This window comes from Manis javanica, chromosome 4 (genome assembly GCF_040802235.1).
Source record: "Manis javanica isolate MJ-LG chromosome 4, MJ_LKY, whole genome shotgun sequence".
NCBI classification, from domain to species: Eukaryota; Metazoa; Chordata; class Mammalia; order Pholidota; family Manidae; genus Manis; species Manis javanica.
This window is the reverse complement of record NC_133159.1, coordinates 161,033,243-161,050,940: the sequence shown is the minus strand read 5'-3', so window position 1 is coordinate 161,050,940 and position 17,698 is coordinate 161,033,243. Positions and strand designations below refer to the sequence as shown.

Genomic DNA, 17,698 nt, shown 5'->3' with positions numbered 1-17,698 from the left:
ATCTCCCCAACAGTTGCTGTAGCTCCACCCTCTGGCCCCCCACTCCAGCCACCACTGACTCCGGACCCCGTGTCCAGGGGGCCGGCTCACTCAGACCTCTTGGATGCTGCCTCCTCTTCCTCTCCTACCTCCTGCCCACCCTGCTCCCCAGAGCCTGGGAGAGAGGTGCCAGGGTCTGAGTCCACTGCAGCTGCTGTGAGCAGCAGTGTGAGTGGGGAAGGCAGGAGCGAGAAGGGGCGCCTCTACTGCCCCACATGTAAGGTGACAGTGAACTCTGCCTCCCAGCTTCAGGCTCACAACACAGGTCAGTGCACCGCCACCAGCTGGAGTCCAGGGAGGAGAGGGCAGGGGAATTTCTGGGCACCAGATGTGGGCAGACTAGAATTGGTGGGTACTTTGCTCAAGGGCTTGGTGACAGAGGCACTGTGCTCAGTTTTGATTGGATGGGCATTTAGGGTCCTGCTAATGCTTGGGGAGGGAGAACTGGGCAGAGAAAAGTCTGAGGTAGCAAGCAGGGAAGAGTTGCTCCAGAGAAGACAGGAGACCCCTCCTCCATCTCTCCTTAGGTCAGACCCTGAAGGAAGGGATTGAGATGCAGGTGCAAGGAAGCTAACCAGTTACATTGCATGAAGAAGGCCTTCCTTGGGGAGGTTGGCAGGATGAGAGAGGCTGGGAGGACATTGCTGAGATGGGAAAGAGAAATCTCATGGCTGGGGGGCTGTGTCTGCACAGAGCAGCCTGGGGACTTAAAGAGACAGCCAAATTGACCTAGTTTGGAGGGGTTCTCTGTGGCCCTTGAAGCCCCTTTTAGGTGCTGACAGGTTGTCTTCTTTCTTCCCTCCAGGAGCCAAGCACCGGTGGATGGTGGAAGGTCAGAGAGGCACTCCCCGAAGGGGACGGGGACGCCCAGTGCCCCGGGGAGGAGGTGGACACAAGGCCAAGAGAGTAGCCGGGGCCCGGGGGGGCCGGCAGGGGCCCAGCCCTGCCTTCCACTGTGCTCTCTGTCAGCTCCAGGTCAATTCAGAGACCCAGCTCAAGCAGGTGGGGGAAGTGAGGCTGGGACTGTGATTGAAGCAGGGGTGGGACCACAGCTGGTCTGGAGTAGGGAGCCCGAGGAGAAGGTGTGGGTGGAGGAAAAGGAGCAAGGTTAAAGGGACAGTGGGCTCCTAGAGGGCTAAGGCCATCTCCTGCCTGCCCTTCCAGGGCCACTCCAGGCTGATACCTAGTAAACGTGCCTTCAGTGTGAATGATGGGTAGAGGAAGGGTGAGCTAGTCAAGGATGATGGAGTAGTTTGGGGTCCCGGCTTCCTCATCTTGTTCCCAGTCTCTGTGTGTCTGTCCAATCCATCAGCACCTGAGCAGCAGGAGGCACAAAGACCGCCTGGCTGGGAAGCCCCCCAAGCCCTCCAGCCAGCACAGCAAGCTGCAGAAGCACGCAGCGCTGGCTGTGAGTATTCTCAAGGTATCTGTCTCCAGGCAACAGAGCTGGGACCCGGGTCAGGAGGGGAGGGGAGGCTGCAAGGGAGGGCCAGCTGGGGCCTGGGCATGGGACAGGAAGGAAGCCATCTCCCCTTCAAGGCTGCCTGGGCAGGGAACAAGCTGGGCTTGGGTTTTGGCTGTCTTGTGATCTGTTCCGAGGAATTTCCGGGGAGGTAGGCCTAGCTAGTAATCTCTGGGGCAAGAGCAAGAGGTGGGCATGCACCTCCTAGTTACCGTCTCTATCCCTGCCCACCAGCCACCACAGTCTCCTCCCTTTGCCCAACCTAAGATTCTCCTCCTTCTGGGCAGGAAGACAGGTGGTGGAGAAAGCCCTTTGGAATGCATTTTTGGGGGTGGTAAGGGAAGAGGATTTAGGTTTGGAATCCTAAAAGGCACGTTTTTCCTGCAACAAAAAGCCCAAGGAGGGGGCCCCGGGAGGGGGTGGCATTCTCCCAACGTCAGAGACCGGGTCCATCCCTCTCTCTCCTTTGCAGTCTAAACTGGCCTTGCAGAAGCACCTCACCAAGGCACTGGCAGCACGCATCCTGCCCAGCCCGATCCCTGCTGCAGCCGCGGCTATCTGTGCCCTGCCGGGGCCCCTGGCCCTCCGGCCTGCTCCCGCAACAGCCACCACCCTCTTCCCAGCTCCCATCTTGGGCCCAGCTTTGTTTCGCACCCCAGCAGGAGCTGTCCGCCCGGCCACAGGACCCATTGTCTTTGCCCCCTATTAGCTTCCTGGGGAGACCAGGGCTCATTTCCCAACAGCTGTTCTCCCCTCCTCCCCAGATGTCTCGGTTTCCTCCATCCCACACAGGAAAGCCTTTTACAGCCTAGGGGGTCCTGCCCAATCTAGTAAGAGCTGGGCTAGTTTTTAGGGCAGCTGCCCTTCACTCAGTCTGTACTGAGCATTCCACTAATGCTCCTCCTGGCCCAAGGACCACCCATACCCACCCTCCTTTCCCTTCCTCCAGGGCTAGTCCTGGGCTCCCCACCATTCCCCAGCCTGACCTCCAAGGAGCAAACTGAGAAATCCCAAAGATTTATGCAAAATCCTCATACCAGCCCCATGGTGCTCTCAGCCCACATGACAATAGACCCTAGGAGTCTTAACTTTGGCCTGGGTAACCTTGTGCTGGGCTGGAAGTCGTCCCTGCTCACTAGATTCTTCAGAGAATCACTGGAGATGAGGGATGGGGTCTCAAGCTGGAATGGGTTCAAGGCTATTTGGACAAGGTGACACAGGGGCGTGGTGGGAGACTGCGGAGAAATTAAGCCATGCTGAAGTGGGGCTGAAAGCTTTTAGGGGCTTCAGTTGCCCTGCTGGGCTGAGGCCAGGATAGGAGCAGGTAAGGGGGATGTTCCAGCCAGGCTGTTCTAATGGAGGTGACCCAGCCCACATGAGCTCTCCCCTCTTCTTCTTTGATGCCTCCTGAACTCTAGCTCTTAGCAGGGGAGGGCACTGGCCATCCCTCAGATTATGGATCCCAGCTAACAGTGAACCTCCCAGGCTCCCAAATGCAGAGCTTTCCCCTCCAACTCCCCACCCCAAACTGGGCCCCAGCACTAATTGCAGCTTCCCTTCCTCTCAGCCAGCATCCAAGCCCCCCAACAGGGAAGCTGAGCGTTGGGATCCAGTCTGATACTCTCAAGACCCATTTTCATGTAAAGTTACTGTCACAACCTCCATGCCACTCCAGACTGCCCCCCATAACATGGGACTTTGCCAGTATCCGCCTGCATCTTATTTTTTAAATAATTCCAATGGGAGAACAAAGGGGGGGAGGGCAGGGAAACTCTTTGATAAAAGTTATGGTTTTATTGTACCCAGTGCATCAATAAATGAATCTTAAGCCCAAGCCTGTAAATGCCCTACCACGACTTGCCCAGCCCTGGGCCCCTGGTGCTACTCACTTCTCACACCTTGGGGAGGAGGGCACACCTATGCTAGGTGTGCGCATTAGAAGCATGAAGTAAGCACAGGAAGTTGTGGATTACAACTCACTTGATAACATGGGTTACAAGCTCACTTTGTAACATGTTTAAAGTGTAAACATCCTTCTGAGCCCCAACAGATCTGTTAGCTGAGAAGCTGCTCCTGGTTTGCCTTGTTGGTCAGGCATCTGAGGTAAGAAGGGCTAGAGGAGCACCTTGTCCAGCCTTCACCATGGCAGCGGGCACACAAACCCAGGGAATTTATAAAAAGAAGTCCAGCTACTAGCTGCAAACCATAGAAAGGGGTGAAGACCAGTCCCCACAGGCACGAGGTCCCACTGGGTACTGAGTGGCTGCTCTGGTGACTAGATGGGTAGTACAATCCTGCCCCCTGGTGGTCAGGGGAGAGCAGTGTCCCAGCCTCCAGGGCCGGTAGGCATAGCACCTTGAAGACGGAGCAGCACAGGGTACAGGGGCAGCTGGTCTGGAGCCACAGACATAACATCGTAGGCTAGAGAGGATCTAGAAGACCATCTAAGCAACTTTCGTCACCTTACAGGTGAGAACACTGAAGCTCAGAGAGGAGGAACGCCTTGCAGGGTCGCAAAGCTAGCTGGTGGCTCCCAGCCCAGCCATCATTCCATTCCACCTCAACCAATGAGGGCCACATGCTTCCTGAGGAGGAGGAAGCAAAATAATTGGGAGAAGAGTTAACACAGAATATTACACTTCACAGGAGGCTAGCTTCTTCCAGCCAAGGAAAGGATCAGGGTGTTGGATGAGGCACCAGACACCAGCATGCACACTTGCTCATGTGCACAACACCGGGGTGCCCTTTCTCTGAAGGTGCTGTGTGTGTGTATGAGATTGACAGGAAACCTAGAGGCACAGGACCCGTGATAGGAACTGGACTCGAGACTGGGCACTTCTGCATGGCAGTTCTGCTTCCTGTCCAGGGCATGGGAAAGGGATGCTGACCCACAACGGCCCCAGATCACAGCAGGGCTTCTCTGAAGGTGCTGTGTGTGTGTATGAAATTGACAGGAAACCCAGAGGCACAGGACCCGTGATAGGAACTGGACTCGAGACTGGGCACTTCTGCATGGCAGTTCTGCTTCCTGTCCAGGGCATGGGGAAGGGATGCTGACCCACAATGGCCCCAGATCACAGCAGGGCAGATACATAGCTGGGAGAGGTGGGCTTGGGGCACTAACCTAGACTATTTGCATTTCCCAGAGTTGGGAGGAAGCAAAAGTGACTTGAGCCTAGGACAGCCCAGCTGCCTGGCCCAGAGCGGGTTCCCCCACTGACTGGGAAGGACAGCTTCCCCTACCCCATTCCACTACCACCCAGCCTCTACCAGAGCCCCAGAAGCTGGAATGGGGCTGGGAAGGTGAAGAAGGCGTGGCAGCTCTTCAGCCATCCAAGGAGCCACTGCCCTTGTTCTTGCGGCTGAGGGGGAAGGCAGACTTGCTCTGAGGCTGGGTCATCTTGCTGGCCAGGTAGATGAAGGGCTCTAGCAGAGAGCGGCGGTCAGCCACCGACACCTCCCAGAGCTTCACCTTCTCTGACTTGGCCCAATGCTGAGCCACATCTGGGTCTACACGCCGCTGCTCCTGCAGGTCACACTTGTTACCGAGGACCACGATGGTGACCTAGGGAAGAGGGACAGAGTAGAGGCCTGTGGATGTACAGTGGACCTCCAGAATGGGTATGAGGGCTGGCAACCCTCTAAGAGTCCTGGGAGAAGGAAAGTTTCAATGGCTGATGTCTCACCGCTTCCTATATCAGAAACCACGGAGTAGGGACAGGGAGACGGGGCGCTCCTCTCCTTCCTCTGCTCAAGTCCTGGCCTCCATCTAGCCCTTTCTCTGCGAGTTCCACTACAAGCCTCGCATCATCCTTACCCACCCATTAGCAGTTACATTCTAGCTAAACAACCGGTGATGAAGCACTCCCAGAATGCCTGTTGCTTAAAGGAGGATTTGCAAATAGAAGGGCCTTCACAGCTAAGGGCACAGAACCGTTTTCACAGAAGACTAGTGGGGGGCTTCACGCATTAAGTAAGGGACCTCTACAAATGAAGAGAAGCCTCTTTGGTTGAGCTGCCTCAACATATGGCAACTGCTACAGGTAAAGATACCCTCCAATTGCCTCCATCCCTACTCCAGCTCCTAACCTACCTTCTGGCAAATGAAGGAAAAGCAGCCCTGCCAGGCCTCCCCAAGCCAGCCCAAGGCTCACACTCTCTTACCACTGGGGTCCCCCCCACACACCTCCTTCTTATCTTTGGATTTGTCAATCTCCTTCTTGAGCAGTTCCACGCGCTGAAAGGACTCTCGGCTGTCTGTGCTGTAGACCAGGACGTAACCGTCAGTGCAGGAGAAGCAGTGCCGGGGCAGCTCCGCCCCGTCTCGGAGCCCCCGGGTGTCATAGAAACGCACCTGTTCCCGCACCCCCCGGTCAGTCTCAATGGAGCCCACGTAGATGTCCTCCTGCGTCTCAATCATCTCAGAACCTAGGTCAAAATGAGGAGAAAACTTATTTGTAGGGAGGATGGAGATGTCAAACATGAAGGACTGAATATATCCTAACAGGCTAACCAGGCAAGGAAAGCAAGGAGTGTGAGGGCTCAGGAGAGAAGGCCAGAGACTGACAATCTGACGGGACTGCAATGATTTGGGGAACAGACATTAATCTCATGCCAATCACCAGGCTAAACAAACGTGTGACTTGGAAGGTTTTCCTATCTCGCAACTGGGTTTTCTCTCCAGATTTCTTCAATGTGGTAAGGTTGGGATTATGATATAGATTTTTCTCATTTGGGACGTGAATGGCCAGCTTTCAGCCTTTTTATGTTGAGATCAAATCATACTCCTTACTCAACGTCTTCCACTATGCCCCCACCCCCCAAAACACTCACCCACTACATGGTTCCCATACAAAAGCTGTTCCAGGATTGAAGTTTTGCCCACAGATGCCTGGCCGCACACGACCACCTTGCAGCTCTTCCCCATGCTCAGGCTCCAACCCTGAAGAACAAAAGCACACTGGGTGAGGTGGGAATCAAAAGAGGGCAGAGCTGCCATTAACTGAGAGCCCAAGTTCCAAATGAAAGCACAGCCTCGGGGATTCAGTGCTGTCCCCTACAGTAATCAGACTATATTGAGGTGATGTGTCTATGTCCACTACTGGACAGTGAGCTGTATTTTATCCCTCTTTGTTATTCCCAATACATGGCCGGCAACTGTCACAGAACAGGTACTCAGTAAATGTTATCATTAAGACATAAGACAGTCACTGATTTAAAGGAACCCCCGGTTAGGTTCCTTTCTGTGCACAGATGTGGAGGACCAGTTGTTGAAGGGAGCTCCGGCTCAGCTTCCTCTCTTTAACCATGACCCCATGGAGAAATAAACAGGAATATTATTTTGTGTAGATCTATCTTAGGCCAACCTTCCTGGGGAGGCAGGTGGGCGGTAAGCAAGTGAGGATATTTTGCTTTCCTCTAAGGCTTATGTGGACAGAAATCAACCCCTTCTAATTCCCAGTCAAGTTCATGGCTAAGATGAGAAACATCAGAAAAGAAAGAAGTGAAGGAATCTAGGGAGAAAAGGCTTTGGAAAGGAGAAAATGTTTGCTGCCCTTGGAGTGACAGGGCAGCAAAAGCTGACAGAGAAAGCCCTCCTCTGAACGAAGAGATCCCAGACAGAGCTCTCCTCAAAGGGATCCCAAACAGGTTTCCCAGGAGCCCTAGGCAAAGATTTCCCCAGAGTACAGAGATCACGTCCAAAAGGAGCCCCAAACAGAACCCTCCGCAGAGGAAACTCCTGATACAGAACCCTCTCATCCAAGGGGCCCCACGGGAGAGTGAGCCCTGAAACTAAGGGAGACCCCAAAAAGGACTGGACTGCCCAAGGTGCATCCGCCACAGCTCTCCCCACGAAGGGGCCCCAGAGGGAACGGGCGGCAGAGACCTGCCACCTAAGGCGGCCCGGATCCCGGCCTCCCAGCTCCGTACCTCCCGGGCCCCTCGCAGCACTGCGGGACAAGCCCCTGGAGGCGCGCGGGGACCAGGGGCGGAGCAGCACAGCCGCAAGGACGCACTCTCGTCCCGGATCGAGCCAGGCTCCGTCTGGCCCCGCCCCGCAGCTTCCGGCCAGCAAAACGAATTCCGGCCGCGGTGAGCGGGCGCCGGCCGCTCAGCGCCCCCCAGCGGCTAGCAGGGAAATCGATGGACTCGTGGGCCGGAGTACGCGGTTCTAGGCTGCCGGACGCCTGGTGCTGTACTGGTGTCTCTGATGCCAAAATATTCTTTCTCTAAAGGCCACCGTAGTACAGTAACATTTCGTTTAGCAATCGTTTATTCATCAGATGTCTTCTGAGCACCCACTCTGTGCCAGGTAGAGGACTACGCGGTGAGAAAAAGTGGACGAATTAGGGTAGAGGAGCTAGACATCCAAACCAACAATTACAGTACAATATGGTAAGAACTACCACAGAGGTGCTCTGGGAGCACAGCAAAGGGGCATTTAACTTGGGGCAGTGGGCATCACAGAGACCTTCCTGAAGGAGGTCATCTTTGAAGGGGATGGGAGGAAAGAGTGGAGGAATCATGGCAACTGTCATGGCATTTTCTGGTACTACAAGTTATTTGGGGTCGGTATTGATGGTAGAAAGGTGACAAATAATCAACGGCCTAGTATGACAGGCCAAAGAGTTCAAACTATATCCTAACAGCAGTGGAAAGCCATGGATAAGTTTTATGCCAGTGACGTGACATAATCAGTTTTTGCTTTTAAGCACGTCACTGTGGCAGAGGAGTGAAAATGAGAGAGATAAAATGAATATGGTAGTATTCCAAGTTTGTAAAAAGTGATGAGAAACTGAACTTGGATGCAAAAGAGATAGATTTGGGAGACATTTGGTACAAGATTCAACAAGACTTGGTGACACAGGAAGTCAGGAGTAAGAAAAGGAATTCATGATGTAGCCCATCTTTCTCATTTTGTGACCAGGTGAATGGTGAATCCATTCAACACGATGAGGAATTCAGGAAAAGAGAATCAAGCACGGCATCTGTTTTTTCTGTTATTGAGGAGTGGGGAGAGCATGACAAGTTAATTTCAAATATGTTAAGTCTTAGGGATTTGTGAAACATTCAAGGTATATCCAGTAGATAGTTGGATATACAGATCTGCAACTCAGAGGAGAGTTTTAGGTTGGAGATATCAACAGAATTGAAAGCCATCTATAGATAAAGTTAAAGCTGAGGGAATAAATGAGTTGCTTAGATGCAGAAAACACAAAGTGGGAAGAAGGTTAAAGCACCTTTGCCTCCTGCATCAGACTGTGAGCCATTGGCAGGGAGAGCGGGTGGTCTGTGAGTCTGTGTCCTTCCAACCCAGCATGAAGTAGGCACTTTGGAGAGGGCTACTGAATGATTGGTCAGATGAATGATCTCTCTCTTACGACCCCATCCTCTTCCAACCTTCCTCCCCTACCCATTGGAGGGTGTGGCTTCTGCTCCCTTGGCACTGGGACAGGCAAGGCCATGCAAGTGGGCTAACAACAGCACACGCTCTTTAACTGGAAGAAGAGAGTAGATTCTCTTTAATACTCTTGCCCCCTTATTTTAGTTCCTCTTAACCTAAAAAAAATTTAACCTCAAGCCCCCATTTTAACCTCAGAAAACTACAAGTTAATTCAAGTCCACAAATACTATTGGTTAGGGTGAGTAAAGTACTACAAAGATGATTAGGCTGTGTCCTTGCCCTCTATGAGCTCCCACTCCGTACTGCAGTCGACAAGACAAGCGTGCTGAGCAGGAAGTTTGTATAAAGGATGGGAGTACTGGGGACACTGCGGAGAGGGGACCTCACCCCGCAGGCTGCCCTATAAACTCCAGGGCCTGGTCTGGGGCGCCGTACCCCTCTTCTTTGGCTTAATGCTGAGATGGCACTCCAAGGCGACCTACATAAAAGCAGACTCATAAAAGGGTCAGCGTCATTAGGATGATGAATCAGTGCTTGGACATCCAGAGGGGATGAAAGGCGCGGGGGGTAAGACATCCCGCGTTCCCCTGGCTTGGTTGGGCAGGGCTTCCAGAGGCCGATGAAAGCTGGGGGAACTGGGCTCAAAGTGTCTCCTCTTGCCTTTCCCGGGAGGAAGCTGTGGGCATACTGCAAGTCTGGGAAGATAGTAGTGGAAGGTCTTTCTTCCCAGTCTCGGGTCACTGGGTCCCCATCCAACTCAAGACTCCCCTGAACCTTAAGAAGCGTCTCAAGGATTGGAAGTTGCTGTGGCAACGAGACTCTCAGAATACTGAGGAAAGCCAAGGCCTAGAGAGACGACCCACTTCCGACCCACGGGTAAAGTGGCGCCCCCTACGCACAGGACCCATCCCTGGGCCTCTGCCCCGGCGAGGAAACCGCTGTGGACCTCCAGGAGCGAGAGGCCACTCTGGCACCAAGCGGAGCCGCTCGCTGGTAGGCGGGCCCGGGGGATCCCCTCTGGGCGCAGCGTCGCGGTGCTGCTCGATGCTCCTACCGGAAGTGCTCTTCACGGCCGGCCGCCCACCGGCCTCTCTGGTCTCGGCGGTAAGATGGCGGCTGCCGTGGAGTGCGATGTGGTAATGGCGGCGACTGAGCCAGAGCTGCTGGGCGACGAAGAAGCGAAGAGGTAACCAGGTGGCAGGTAGTGGAAGGGGCGAGCTTCAGCTCTGTGGCTCCGGGAAACTCGTCCCTGCCATGCTATAGCCCTTAGCTGTTGAGATGCTCCGCCCTCCGCTAAACCCCCACCCCCCCCACATGAGTTAAGTCCGGAGGGAGCCCCTGAAGGGGCGCTGTCGGAGGTCAGCCCTCCCCTCCTGCTTCCGCCTGGCGGAGAAGCTGAGGCACGGCCTTGTTCTCCAGCCCAGAGAAGGGTCGTTCTTATTATAGATCTCTGAGGGGCTCTCCGAGGTCAGCTGCGGGGTGGGGGAGGCGGCGCGGCAACGGTGACGGCTCCTTATGTCGCCCCCGACCCCAGCCTTCTCAGCTTAACTTCTGCGCATTGTTGTCTGTCAGCACTTTGCATCTCCAAAGCCCTTGCTTTCTTTACCCCCTTTTCTCAGTAATTAACGCCCCAGCGACCATTAGTTTGGGTCCGAGGTGATTGTGTATCTCCGTTATTGACCTGGTTGCCCCCCACACTCCCATTACCCCTGATCGAAGTCGATAGAGAAGGAAGAGTGAGGGGCTTGTTTCATGCTCTGTAACGTCAAACTTGTTCCTCCGTCGTTCAGAGTAAGAATCTCATTCTTCTCAGGACCGTTCTTTCTTAAGAAGCAAGGAGGACAGCTGCTTGGGTGCTGCTGTTGGCACTGCTGGGCAGCCGCAGTGGCTGGAGATCGCCAGTCGGGACTAGGCAGGGGAGCTGCTGAGTGAGTTGTTTTCGAGAACACTCTGGATTCTGGCTACAGCTAAGGCAGGTTTTTGGAAGTGGGGTTGGAATACAGTTGTGGGTAGTCATACTTGTCCTAATCCTGAGGCAGAATTAACGAAAAGGTTGTGGAAGTTTAGGCCGTTTCCTATCAGCTGCAGATTAATTGACTGCAATTGCTTTCTCACGTATTTTTTATCTTTATACTAAGCCCGTTATGGCTTCATTCTGGACGATTTGAGCTGGTGACATCGAATTAGTTCATGAGATCTGAAGTCAGGATTCTGAGATTTTTATACAGTGCAAATTAGAAACATAGGAGGTACTATAGTGAGGCAGAATGGTTATCAAGCTTAGGGTAGTTTGCAGCCTGTGTCCCTAGTTCCCTACCTGTTGGTAGCTGAGAGGCTTGACAAAGTGCAGTAGGTCCCTGGGGTAGCGGAGAAGACAGGATACCAGAGTCCAGTTTCTCTGTGTTCATAGTTTTGAGTTTTCACATCATTCCTTGTTCTTCCAGGTATTTAGAATTAAGCATTATCATCATCACTAAGGAACTGTAAAATGGGAAACAAAACTTCACCAACACAGACAGAGCTTAAATTAGTTGTAAGGATTTACTTTACCTGTTTGTGGAAAGCATTCAGTGGCTTTTTGTGCTATAAATAGGGACTTGGACTGTATGTAGCAATTTAAAAAAACCTCATCCTACTTAGTATAAATCTCTGATGTGGGGACTGTCTTTAATCAGCTTTCACTTCAAAGTCCCCAGTATAAAGCAGTCCTTTTCCTGCCCTCCCTCACCCAAAAAAAATCACAGCCTTAGAGGATATTGTTTCTATCATAAAATTATAGTAAATGAGCCTGAAGATACATTAAGAAATGTAAAACATGATGCTGTAATGTGCCATATCACACAAAAACATTTGGTATTAGGTACAACATAACATTGTACAACAGAATAAGGGAGGGTGTTGACTTATGTTAACTGCCATATTTCATGAATTCAAGATGTCAGTGATTGTAAAATGCGTGGTTGGTTTATCTGCCACTAAGAAAAAGTAACTAAACGTAACTATGAAAAAAATGCATTCTTACCTAGTAGCTTACATCTTATACATATTCATATAGATCTCTTTTAGACATAATAAAACAGGTGTTTACTGTATACCATTTACGTGAACAAATCAAACGGAAAATATAGTGACATTTAAAAAAACCAGTTTGACTTTTTGCCATATAAGTCATCCTTAGGAGGGTAAACATTGAGATCTGTTTAGTAAGAAAAAGGCTTTTTTTTGGTATGGTTTAACAGTGCTGAAAACAGAGTGGTGGTTTTGCTCTGGAGGAATGTGGTTTTACATTTTTCATGTGTCCTGGAATCCTCCTGTGCAGAGGGCAGCGATAGGGACATCCCTTACAAATGCCCTTTACTACCTGGCTTGATTAGTCATTTGGCCAAGTTCATGTCTCCTTACAGTCCCCCCGAGACACAGTAGTTGCTGGGTCTCTTGGGTTGTTTCTGTGAAGTCCAGTTAGGAGTCCTTCCTTGTGTCTTGGCTCAAGGGAATCCTGCTGCCGCTAGATTGTTAGAGTCCCACGGGGAGCAAAGTGAGAGGAGCTCTCAAGATATTGGACCTCATGGTTGCAGCATTTTAAATGGCTGCATGTTTTATTTCCTTAGCTTTAGTGCCTCTAGAGAGAAAAGAAATGGGCTTCAGTTTTTTTGCCTCTCACTCTGACGTTCTTTTTCCTTCATAGCTAGCAGCTGAGAGGCTAAAATAAAAGATATTCGTTGGCACTCCAAAATAGATCAGGGTTCTGTACATGAAGATTATTTATTTCTCTTTGCCCACCAGAACAGATAAAGCTATTTGGGGAGCCAGAGGGCTAAATTTCATAGGTTTTACATTTCAGCTAATTTAAGGCCTACATTTTCCAGGAAAGTTGCTGATTGCTTTACCTAATACATGTGTGTGTCTTGAGTAAAAGCTTCCTGGTCGCCTTTCCTGGGTTGGGAGCAGCTTGGTCTCCATAGGTAGTCTTTGTTATGGTAAAAATCGAAGGATTTCAAGTTGCTTATCAATAGAGGAAACATTTCTGTGTCTCAGCTTATACCTGGCATGACTGGACAATGAGGTCTAAAAGGACCAAAGGACCATAGAGTTAGGAGCCAGAACATTCTTACCTGATTCTAACTTCTTTGTATCTGTTTTCCTGATGGACACAAGCAAGAGCAATTATTATTAGGCCCTTTCTTAGTACCTAGGTATCGTAGACTCTCAGATTTTGCCTTTTACTTATCTGTCCCTTTGTTGGTGGGAGGCACTAAGCCCTGAAGTCATGCCCCAGGGTCTGCTGTAGTTGCTGTTTGTTTACTGCAGCTTCCTGGGACGTTTTGAAGTTTGTGGTCTTAACCAAAGAGCTTGTGGGAATGCCATTCCCTTCTCTTCTTCCTCAGCCTGCTTTAAATTCTTAGGCAGTTGTCCCCCCAAACTGTCCCTGGAAGTTTCAGAGCAGGCAGCTAGACATTTCAGTAAGCCTGTAAGTTGAATGAGTTTATCTTAGACCTTGAACCCAAATCAGTAAGAGACACTGCTCTCAGCCTTCATTTTCTTTTTGGTATACTGAATGTGTGGGGTCAGAGATGAAGAAATGGGAGATAGGACAAATAAACCATGGTTAAGGAAGGGATAAACCTAGGAATACAGAATCCTGAATCCCAGCAAATTATTTGAACTCTGATATTAACAAGTAGCAGAATTGTTAAGTAATTGTAAGTGGAGCAAAGGTAGAGTGGAGGAAGGGCCTCTCTATTGCTTGCTGCTTTAATTCAGATCCACATATTAGCCAGAGCCAGTAAATTGAGCGATTTTAACAAAATGTTGGGCTTGTGTTGCAGTTACCCTAGTGTCCTGTCCATTCCCAATGACCAGAACTCTGATTGGCTTAAAGCTCAGCCTTATTGTACATTCCAGCCAATCAGGGATTAGTTTACTCATTGAAATTATTATTTTAAGTTTTTAAAGGCTGAGTACTGGGCGCTTGCCTTTCCTTGCTTGAAATCCTTTGGATTTTAGATCAGAGAACAGTGGTCAGTGGCTGCCTAGGTGCCTTGTTGTCTGCTGCAAAGTCCCTCTGAGAGCCCATTTCTCCCTTACCCCACTAATGTTTGGTTCCCTTTCTCCAGTGCAAGTGATGTAGAAGTTACTTAGAGGTCGTTCCAGATGTACTTTTAAACTGTCTGGATTTCAGCAGTAAGAGCAGGATTCAGCATACATGTTATTCCAGTAGTCTATTCATTTTATTGGATTGACATTTTTTTTCCTTTCCCATCCAGACTAAAATAGGGTTTCCTATGTTTTATCCCACCATTGGCAGGGGTATGAGTGGCTCAGGCTTTTGAGAATGTTAATATGAGAAGGAATATTTGACTTTAAGAGTTTAATTCTGAAATCTGATATTTTAATGGCATATGACATAAAGTTTGTGTGGGGAGGCCAGACTGTCACATAAGCAAAGTCTTAACCATCTATTCTGATTCTAACACTAGACTTTTAGGGGAGGGTGTGTGAGGCAAGCAGGACCCTCTCTTATTCTGGGAGTTCTTCACCTGGCAGTTTGCTCTCAGATGGTCAACCACCTTGAACTAAGGGACCAAGAAAACTTTGGAAGCAAAATTGCAGTTGACAAGACTCCCCACTCTTGTTCCACCTCCACACATACCCCAAGAAAAAACAACCTCAAAAAGCAGCCTTTTTCTTGATTATAGTTCCTTAGTTCCAGATTTTTGATAGGTGCTCATGTCTTTATGAGGGTACTGGGAGATGTCACAGAGTGGGGAACCAAGAGATAGAAAATGGTGGGTTTGGGGATGTGTCATGAAAACGTGCCTCTGGCTAACGCTGAGAAGCAGAGACTTGTGTCCTCAGAGTGGCTTTTGAGACGCCTTTTTCTCCGAAGCTGCTTTATGGTTGGTCTCCTCTCCCCAGGGGTAAAGAAGTTTAGGTAGATGCCACAGATTGACACCTACTATTAAAGGAACTAGCATAAGTTCGTAACTCACTGTGGAGGCAGCTGTTTCCGTGTTGATGTCTTTCCGCCTGCCGCAGCGGAGTTTCCGCCCAGATTTGCCTTGTACTTGCCTGGCCTTTCCCCCTGCTCAGTGAGACGTAGCCAACTCCAGGGCGGTGCCTGGCGTCCTTCCCTGCTCAGGCAGCAGAGAGTGCTGCCGCCTTGTGGGGACTTCTCTGTGACTCCACTGCGTGCCTCTTGGTCCCTTGACTGTGCCCCTGTTGAGGCTTACCCCCTGAAGACCCAGAGTACAATTTGAACTGATATGTTAATGAGTTTACATCTCCTCATCTCTTTTTGGGAGGAGAGTGGATATTTTAATTGTGCCTTATAATGAAGGCAGCTGTCTGTTTTGTAGCAAACTGGGTAAAGGAGGCTGGGTTAGCCCACTTTTACCAACTGGTAGCAGTTGGATAGAGTCCTCCCTCTGTTGTCTCTGGACCATCAGGAAACCTTTATTTGCACTCAGCACACAGCACCTTGCATTTAGCAAGCACTCAATCTGTGGAATTGTTCCAGATCATATGTGGAACAGCTTTCATATCTATATAAAATGTAAGTTGTTATTCACATCTAGATTAGTTAGATAAAAAAGAAAGAAACGGAATAGTACGCATTTGGTAAGACAGGATAAAAGTTAGGCTTCTGTGCTCCTTTATTCTCTCATGGAGGTCAAAGGGAGTACAACATGAAGCAGGCCCTGTGACATGCCTTTGGGGACAAGAGGTCTTGGACTGTGGGAAGGAAGAAGGAATTTCTACTCTGAGACTGGCCAAGATCCTGTAAATTCCAAAGGGTGGAGGGCATTTGTAGATCAACGAGCAAATAGTAAATTTGACCGAATAAAGGGAATGGGTGCAACAATCATAGAGTAAGGGTGACATTTTGGAAGTAGTAAATATAATAGTAATGCATAAAAGATATTTGACTCAATGGCAGTATAAAATATCATTGTCAATAGCCTGAGGGGGAAGAAAAGAAATCTTTTTCTAACATTCTTGCTGACAATAGTTTCTAAAATCAAAGGCCCCTAAACACTCCTCTGCTCTAACAAAATAAATCATTTTGTTCTGAGTTGCAACTTTTGCAAAGCTAGATTTTTCTTCCACTTCAGGAGTAGAATGCACCAAGAAAGTGAAAGAAAAAACCCTTATTCAAGCTGCTGCATCTGTTTTGATTTAAACTGCTATTAACAGCTATTGGAAGAGCTGAACTTTATTAAAAATAGATTACTTTAGCCAAATACTTGAAATAAAAGCTGTGAGGTATGTTTTTTGTCGTAGAAAAACCTAATTGGCATTTCCTAGGTTGCAAATGTAGAATAGTGAAACCATGTTCATCTTCATTTGTTATGCACTGAGGTAGAATAAATCTTAAAATGATACCATACAAATGATGAAGCATCTCATCCTACTTAACTGATTTTCAAATGTGTGATAGGTTAAGCACTTCCAGGCAGAACCCAGCCTTGAACATGCTTTAAAAACTACCACCCAACAAATCCTGCATTAGCAAATGCTGACTAAAGTTTTTGAATACCTCTTTAATTGCTAAAAGATAGACTAGTTTGTCTAAGGTAAAGATGTTGCGTTAAGTGTTTGACTTGGAAGTATTTAGAAGATGGAAATTTTTGCAGGGCTCTATTTTGGGGCACGTTGCTGGTGTTTTAATATGTGTTTAATTTAATTTAGCTGAGCTGTAAATGTGCAAAGTTGGCTGCTGACTAGAAGCCCAAGTTGCCTGATTTGCTCACATGCTGAGACCTGTGTGATACCAAATGACTCTCTTGGCAGTGTCTGTTGGAGTAATTAATTAGCATCTGTGATGAATGGGTGCTAAACCAGTAGAGAGAGAATGTAGCTGCTTGATCAGAGGATACACACAGATTTTTAATATACATGTAGTATGGAAAAGCAGGTGTCAGAGATGCAGTTTTCTGATTGATGAGGAATTTTTTTCCCTGAAAAATAAACGCATTTTAAAATAGCAAAGTAGACCAAGAGTGGAATGTATTCTACTTACCTATATCGGTCAGAGGGAAGTCTGGCCTGGCCATTGGCACTGCCCCTGTTGTGAGGTACCTTCCCATTATACAGCCAAAGAAAATTGTTTTTTGGAAACCTTTCAGCAGCTGTTTTCACAAGAATTTATTGCAGGATATTAAAGTGAAAGGACTGGTTTGGTGGGGCTGGAGTCATTCCCAGCATCTCTTCATGAATTAGAGAAATGAAGCTTGTTCTGCTTAGAGTTGACCCAAGGATTGGGTGGGGTACTGGATCAATTGGTTTTAATTTAAAGCCTCAACATAAGAGGATCTAGTGGAAAAAAGCATAGGACTCCAGGAGTTAGGGAACCTAGGCAGCCCCCTTGGGTGCCTCACCAGCTGTTGTTGCAGGTCATGTGGTATTACTACCATATCCACTTCAGAAGGCCATTTGTGAAGATCTTCACTGAAATGCTTTGAAAACATAAAAAAGCTCTAGAGATAGAGTGTAGTTCTTAATAGCACCATCAGGTCAGTTACATCCAAGTCTATATTTTGATGCAGTATTATATTTCAGGGTTTAGTCTGAATTTTATTTTGGGGCTATAGAAAACAATCTGTTAATTTAGTCCCTTTTGGAATCTTTGCCATTTTTCATTTGGGCCAGGTGAAGCCAGTTACTCCTAATTCTTCCTTTCTTGATGCTGATGTATTTTAGTAGGCACATGGTGTAACTCATTTGGTTACCAGATGAACTGACCCTGGCAGTGAGCGGAGTGATAGATGCCACCGCCAGATTGTCCTCAATTC

The 17,698-nt window shown here is 49.0% G+C and overlaps 3 protein-coding genes across 12 annotated transcripts in view; 2 read left to right on the top strand and 1 right to left on the bottom strand.

Annotated features, from left to right (window-relative positions):
• The window catches only part of ZNF385C (zinc finger protein 385C), a 49,252-nt gene extending 46,079 nt beyond the window's left edge, over positions 1-3,173 (top strand). For 5 of the 7 annotated variants that reach the window (XM_017646807.3, XM_037019769.2, XM_073235596.1 and 2 more), the window contains exons 6-9: positions 14-304; positions 845-1,041; positions 1,352-1,462; positions 1,974-3,173. In XM_017646807.3, the coding sequence (XP_017502296.3) occupies positions 14-304; positions 845-1,041; positions 1,352-1,462; positions 1,974-2,210 (836 nt within the window). In that variant the 3' untranslated portion in view covers positions 2,211-3,173. The remainder of the gene's footprint in view (positions 1-13; positions 305-844; positions 1,042-1,351; positions 1,463-1,973) is intronic. The other 2 variants (XM_073235595.1, XM_037019770.2) reach the window with 2 other exon arrangements.
• Positions 3,174-3,275: 102 nt separating this feature from the next.
• On the bottom strand, positions 3,276-10,098 carry NKIRAS2 (NFKB inhibitor interacting Ras like 2). 3 transcript variants are annotated; one of them, XM_073235598.1, is made up of 5 exons: positions 7,433-7,589; positions 6,335-6,443; positions 5,856-5,929; positions 5,688-5,758; positions 3,276-5,066 (listed from the first exon to the last, which is right to left on the bottom strand). In XM_073235598.1, exons 2-5 carry the CDS (start codon positions 6,426-6,428, stop codon positions 5,012-5,014), a joined length of 294 nt encoding a protein of 97 aa, XP_073091699.1. In that variant the 5' UTR covers positions 6,429-6,443; positions 7,433-7,589; the 3' UTR covers positions 3,276-5,011. The 3 variants fall into 3 exon arrangements, with proteins under 3 accessions (XP_073091699.1, XP_073091698.1, XP_017502299.1); XM_073235597.1 differs by lacking the exon at positions 7,433-7,589 and adding an exon at positions 9,961-10,098 and having other exon boundaries at positions 5,688-5,929; XM_017646810.3 differs by having other exon boundaries at positions 5,688-5,929; positions 7,433-7,588.
• Positions 9,961-17,698, top strand: part of DNAJC7 (DnaJ heat shock protein family (Hsp40) member C7) — a 25,228-nt gene continuing 17,490 nt past the window's right edge. Inside the window, exon 1 of one of the 2 annotated variants that reach the window (XM_017646801.3) lies at positions 9,961-10,092. In XM_017646801.3, the coding sequence (XP_017502290.1) occupies positions 10,016-10,092 (77 nt within the window). In that variant the 5' untranslated portion in view covers positions 9,961-10,015. Of the gene's footprint in view, positions 10,108-17,698 lie in introns of both variants that reach the window. The other variant, XM_017646802.3, reaches the window with a different exon arrangement.